A 6721-nucleotide genomic window follows, 5' to 3' on the forward strand; every position below is an offset into this window, starting at 1 on the left:
TTTGTAAAGCTTGTTTTCTTGAAAAACAAGCTTTACAGAACTAGAAGGGCTTTTGGTTTTCTATGTGCTTTTCTGCCTTTCTTTAATTTTTCTCCTGTCCTGCAGAGTGCTGTCACTTATTGTGAATTGGCAGTCAGTGTATATGTCTTAATTAATTTTAAAAATAAATTTGTAAATGTTTTAACACATTTAAGACATGAATACATGCACATCCAAATATCACTTGAGCAAGCAAGAAGGTATTTTTTGCAGCATTTGTGCTGCTCATGTGAGGCTGGGAAGTAGTATGGATTTGAACATAATTCATTCATATGCTTGCCCTAATAGGTGACCCTTCCATGATTGACCTGGACTCAGACTGGAAGGCTCCCACGGAGGAGTGGGGAAACTGGACTGGAGATGAGGAGCATCAGACGAGGGATGAGAAGAAGGTGAGGCAGTGCTCTGGATGGCCAAGGGAGACCTGATCCAATGGGGTCAGTCTCATCCACACTGGGGTCTCCAGTCCAGCCCTGGAGCCAGGCTCATTTGGTTGTGGGGGCTTTCTCATGCTGGGAGGAAATGCTTGGCATGATCCCTGCCTCACTTGTCTGTGATAGCTGGAGCTGGGGAACACACTTGCAGGAGGCATGAGATGGGCTGGGGGGAGCTGATTGGTTCTGGGAATTCATCATCCCCCTGTGGTGACTGCCCTAAGCACCAAACCTTGGGTGTTTGCACCCTACTGCTGCTGACCTTCTCAAATACCCAGGCCTTAAAAGAGGTATGGAGCCCAGAGCTGACACAACCTTCACAGCATCTCAGGCAGCCAGGACATATTTATTTAAGTTTGCTGATAAGAGGGTTTGGTGACAGTGATACAGTGGTATCTTGGGTGGAGATATAGAAGCAGACGTCTTGCTGTTTAAATGCTTTCTAGAAGCCCAGAGAAATGTTCCCTTCGGGCAACATGGGAAGAGCAGGCTGAGCTTTTTGCAAAGATACCTGTTAAGCTGAGGTGTGCACCCTATCCAGAGAGACAGCCCTTTGTACACTGTCAACACATACTCCTGGAGGTAATCAGTTTTCCTGAAAAAAACCAAAATTAGCTGTCCCATGACTCCTCTTACAAAATCTCTGATGATTGCAGGATTTGCCAAAAGGCAAAGTAGGCATTCGTTTCTGTCTTTGTGGACCTGAAAGCAAAACACAACGGAAGAAGAAGAAGATGGAAGTGAAGGAAACAAAGGGTGGAGCTGGACTGAGGCATGTGAGTATTTTGTATTCCAAGAGTAGTGTTTGGTTTTCCATTAGCAGAGGGGGATTCTTCTCTGTTAGGATGACCTAAGGGAGACTTTTCTTCCTCTCTGTCTTCTGGCTTTCTCTTCTCTTTTCTCCCTGTCTTCCCATAAAAAGCAGTTATGAGCACGGGGAACAGTGGAGTTTTGCAACATGGTATTCCCTAACATATTTTCAAAACACTTTGAATTTGCAGTACAGAATGTTGTGCACTAAACTTGGAATGCATCTGCCTAAACATTTTTTCATTCATGATTAAAACCAGATGCACTCCAAATTTAGTGTACAATTGGCCTGTGTTTCATCTGTAGCTGAGGGTCACCCAGAGATAAGAGATATCAACAGTAATGAAAAGGTGGTTCCCAAAGTCAGTGAAGATAAAACAAGGCCATTGTTATACCACTAAAAAGCTTATTTAGAGAAAAATGTCTCAGAGTGTAACAAAGAAAGGCTGTGGAGAATGTCAGTTCATTTGGGATGGGAAGTGCCAGGAACAGAGTGTTGACTGGCTTTTGGTCCAGTGCTTGCCTGTGACTGGTGTTCAGTGAAATGAGAAATTGTGGGGGAAATGCCCGAAATGTCCAAATTGTATTTCATTCACTTGTCACAGAATGTGTTCTGGACGTGTACAGCTGCTTTTTTTTTTTTTAAATCATTTGTCTTTCCCTCACACCCACTGTGGTCTCATGATCGTTGAGATGATTTTGCTCCCAGATCTCCTGATGCTCCCATTTTAAGGGAAAGGTTTTAACTGCCTGACTGACCACAGTCCACATAATCATCAGGATATCCCAGAGTTCCCAGAGTGCTGCCATACCTTTTAAAATCATTTTTGGACATAAAAAATGAAATTACTTATGAAGCCAGATCCACAAAATTGCTCATCCCACTCCTTGTGCTGCCTGCAGTGTTTCTGTGGACTCTAGTCACTTAGCAGTTACTGGACACATTACTCTTCAGTGTCACTACACAATGACAGTACTTTCATCTCAGTATTTCTTTGCTCTTCTGTTCACTGGGAGAAGCAAGGGGAAAAATAACACTGAAGGACAATTTCAACACTTTAATCCCCTCTAAAACAAATAAATAAGAGGTAGGTAGATAACATGGCAAACTATTCTAATAATATAAAAACTAATTTGTCCTGCAGTTTCTTTAAATGCCCCACAATAATGACATTTTCTCTCATATTTTGTACTTGCATATGCTTCGTTTAACTCATATGCTTAGTGAAGCATATTGTTTCAATTAAGCCCCAGCAAGGTTTGCAAACAAGAATGGAAGAAGGCCCCAGGGACTTGATATCTACAAGAGATAGCAGTGATGCGGTCAGTGCTTCCTTCGAAAAATCCTTGGACATTGTTAATAATTCACCCAATAATGGTAAGTGATTGTTTTTGCACATCTGATGAATTTTCAGAATAATGTGTAATCTAAGAAGTATTCACAAATGTATTTTTAAGTGAATATGTGAAATGTTTCTCCTTTAGCTGCATATTTTAATTCTTTGAGAGGCTCTGTATTACTCAGAGGCTATTCTGACAAATACTTGTTGCTGTTCCTCTCAGAGTTCCTGAGCAAAAAAAAAAAGCTACAATTGCATTTAGTGACTGTAATTTTTGCACAGCTCTTTTCAACATGAAACAGAAGCAAATATGAATGAGTCAGAGCCCACTTAAAAACACTGAGTCCTCCCCATGATTTTGAATTACCCTAGAAAGTAGGTGGCCCTTGTGAAACACACCTAAAAACCTTTAAATCCTCTTCATCAGGCAAAAAGCCAACAGTTCTCAGAGATGCAATTGCATGTGGAAGGTGGAAGCATCGTCCCTGTTGTTTGTATGGCAGGTGTACCTGGAAAAAAGGAGAGGAGGAAGAGGAAGAAAATGAAGAAAGAGACTTGAGGGAGCTGTGTAGCTGCCAGAGTGCCAACCTGATGGGGCAGACATGCCAATGAGCTGCAAGGATTCTGCTTTCTGCGATGCCGCTGAGCCCCAGGCAAAGAGAGGCTCTGGGAGACCTCCCAGCGAGAGGAAGAGAAGAGGAGCAGTGAGCCAGAGAGCGTGAGTGTGTGAGAGAGGAGAGAGGGAGCAGGCTGTGCACAGGAGGTGGTTTTGAAACAGAGTGGCTGTTCATTGCAAGCTGCTGCCCTTGATCAAAAGCTGTTGAATGGGGTTTGACTGGTTGCATTAAGTCCTTTCAGTTTTTTGCTGTCACGTTGTTTGTCAACTTGTAGTGTTCTATGCCATTGTAGAAATAGTGGGGCTGTACCTGACTGTGATTGTACTTTGGTCCCATGGAGGATCCCCCAGCTAGTCTGGTCTCCCCTGGCATTTCTGCAGAGGTGCTCATCGACAGGCTGGTAATGTACAGAAGGAAGCACTGTTCAGAAACAAAGGGAGAATAACATGGATCATTCTCCAACTTCCTAACTCTTTTAAATCCTTGGTGGCTGCTATTTGTCAGACTTTTGCCTCTTACCTTGCCATATTTATACTTTTTACCCCACATCAGACTAGTTTGCTCCTCACAGAACATTTCTAAAGGAGGTTTTTAACTTGTTTGGAAAGATGGTCTAAACCCATTTTTTCCCCTGGATTTCATGGTGGGCTAAAGTTTAAAGTCTGTATGTCCAAAGCATGTTGCATTTGTACTTATAGTAGGCTGAGGTAACTTTTAAAAATTATTTTTCTTAATCTGATGTTTGGAAGATTTTATCATTTTGTCACTTGAATATTCTAATATAAACTAAATTTGTGAATGAAGTTTTTAAGTCAGTTTAGTATTTATTGAAGGGTGTGTATTTCTCCTTGTCAGAGGGCTCATAGTATGGAGGAGAATGTGTTACAATAGAATACTGTGGTTTATAAGCAATGCTGAACTGACACCATTAAAAGCAGAAGCCCTTTATCCCCAGAGGAGCTGCAGCTTTGTTGGTAGCTGGGGGGTCTTCTGTAGCTGGTAGACAGTCCTGAGACTGTGCCTGACCCATCCCAGAAGTGCTGCTTCACAGGATGAGAGCGTTTTTCTCAAATCTCCATCTGCATTTGACTCTGTGCCTTTGGAGATGGTGGGGGACAGTTACTAATGCATGTTAAATGTGTGCACATTTGTAGACTTTGGGCTGATGCTGTGAAACTCTTCACTAGGACAGTGAATAACCAGGGATGTCAGTGGCTTTACAGTGCCACAGCTGCACTCCTGTTTGCATCATGGAGCCAGAGGAGAGCTCTGTGCTTCTGCCATTGCATCCCTGATCCCCAGTCCCAGCTTGTCTAAGCTTTACTTGCAGCTCAACACTTTTCCCTGATGGCCTTCATCTGTTGCATAGCTGTCAGATTGGCTGTACCCTTCAGAGAAGCAATTAACTGCAGTAATGTATTTGTGTTTAGAGTTTAGCTACTATATGTTGAAGCTACTATATGTTGAATCACTCTTGTGCTGTGATTTTTGGGGTAGTTAGCTGTACTGTGTGCCCTGAAATTTAGCACAGTAGGGTTGTTTCAGAAGGCAAGGGAGGGGTAATCTTAACTTATGCCAGTTAACAGCCCACTGTCTAGGATCTGCACATCTTGGTGTTTGTGTCTCAGTGTAGGTGAAATATTGGCAGTTCATGAATGGACTGAACAGACCAAAGACCTTTTATGGGGAAAGTAACTGGTTTGGAATGGATGCATAACAAGAAAATACATGGCCTTGCTGGAGGAACAGGTACAGCAAGTTCAAGGATTTAGAAGATGTGGTAATGAGTATGTGGGTAATGAACAAAGTTCTGCTATCTCTGAAGCCAATGGAAAACATTCATTGACCTCATTGGGGCCAGGATGTTGCCCATGGCCTTTGCTTAGCATTGAAGCACTGTCATCTAAAAAAGAAAGAAAGAAAAAAAAGAGATAAAGAGAAGCTCTTGATGGACTACAGATTTCTTCTGCTTTTTTTTTTCTCTATATCTGCTTGTAAACGTTTTGATGTCTTTGTAATTATGCTTTATTTCAACATTTTTCAGTATTTCAAATGCCACTGTTTTTATAATAAAACATTAAAACTTTTGTCCAGAGCCCAACACTCATGAGGTATTTTATTTAATTTGTATGTGTTTGAGTAAGAGCACGTGTTTTTTGCTAGAACCATTCAATTTTCAAGCTTTTTTGAGGTACTGTAATTTTTTTAAGAGATTCCCTTCATCTGAACTCTTCAATGTTTAGGAAATCCGAGTGACATTCTTTTGTTGTTGGGATGAAATAACAATCCAGACTTATAACGCTGACAAGCTGAATGAGGTGCTGATGACAAGCAGCACAAATGATATTACTGTTTTTGTGTCAAATTCTTCAGTACCCCTCTTCCTGACTTCAGTGGTGTCTGAGGGTTGCATTTTCCTTCTGGCTTCACTGTTTCACCCCTGGGAATTCATCACATTAATACAGAGATGGGCTCAATAGTTTACAGCAGCACATTATTTAATACCACTCTCTAATGTAGGCAAAAAAGAATTCCCTTCTACAACTAAATGTTCTTGATCATAGGCTTTCCTAAATAATTGAAAAGCACCTTTTAGGGTAAATTAGGTGGCAATGTACAGCATGCCTGTGTGATTAATCTCTTTTGTCAGCAGTTAGGAAAGGGTATGTTGGTTGTTGCTTGTTTGATATGGCTGTGGCAGTGCCTGGAACCTTCCAGTACCATGTCCCCCAGCAGTGCTGCTGCACAGGCTCCCAAGGATGCAGAGTGAGAGAACTGAATTTACAAAAACAACCAAATCAGAACACAAAACTCTAAGCAACTCTGTCAACTTCCATTCTTTCACTTCCCATTTGTCAGAGGCTGAAAAATAATTGCACAGCTTAATAAATGGTCTCTGCAGTTGCTTTGAAAATCAGACAAAGCTTTGAGTTTCTGAAGAAACTCGCCTTCATCGCCACATGTTCAGGTGAATCCCTGGTTTCTGTGCTTTTAGGACAGAGGCTGTGCAGATCATCAGCCTGCTCTGCTGCTCCTGGCTTCAGGAGGCATAACTGGGTGTGCTGGATGTGTGCATTCTCCCAGTCTCTGATCTTTGCCAGCTGGAGACTATTGAAAATCTTCAGACAGAAGATTCAACATCCCCCCAACATGCTGAAGCACTGCTTGAGCTATAACTGAATGTTATTCCTTAGAAGAGTAAATAGAGAGTAGCTCTCTGGTCATTCAATAACTCAGTGTAGTCTAATTGCCAGTTCATGGGCCAGGTCCAGCTGGCACCCCCTGCCTTTTCCCTCAGCAATTCATTAGCTGCTTGAGGGGCACTTGCCTTAGGAACAGCCAAAAGCTCTCCACATGCCTGCAAATGGCCCAGCAGCTGGAAATCGAGCCTCTGGTGCAGCCACAGTGTGGGATGTGGGATGAAGTGTGGCTGGCAAACATCTATGATCTCGTTAGGGGCAAGCAATTAATTGTTACAGCA

General features: G+C 42.2%; 1 protein-coding gene across 1 annotated transcript in view; it reads left to right on the plus strand.

Annotated features, from left to right (window-relative positions):
• The window catches only part of LOC131555459 (protein LYRIC-like), a 31060-nt gene extending 25730 nt beyond the window's left edge, over positions 1-5330 (plus strand). Inside the window, exons 8-11 of the mRNA XM_058801498.1 lie at positions 328-431; positions 1130-1249; positions 2532-2661; positions 3051-5330. Coding sequence (XP_058657481.1) covers positions 328-431; positions 1130-1249; positions 2532-2661; positions 3051-3235 — 539 coding nt within the window. The 3' untranslated portion in view covers positions 3236-5330. The remainder of the gene's footprint in view (positions 1-327; positions 432-1129; positions 1250-2531; positions 2662-3050) is intronic.
• Positions 5331-6721: the final 1391 nt, after the last annotated feature.

This window comes from Ammospiza caudacuta, chromosome 3, assembly GCF_027887145.1.
Source record: "Ammospiza caudacuta isolate bAmmCau1 chromosome 3, bAmmCau1.pri, whole genome shotgun sequence".
Taxonomy (NCBI): Eukaryota; Metazoa; Chordata; class Aves; order Passeriformes; family Passerellidae; genus Ammospiza; species Ammospiza caudacuta.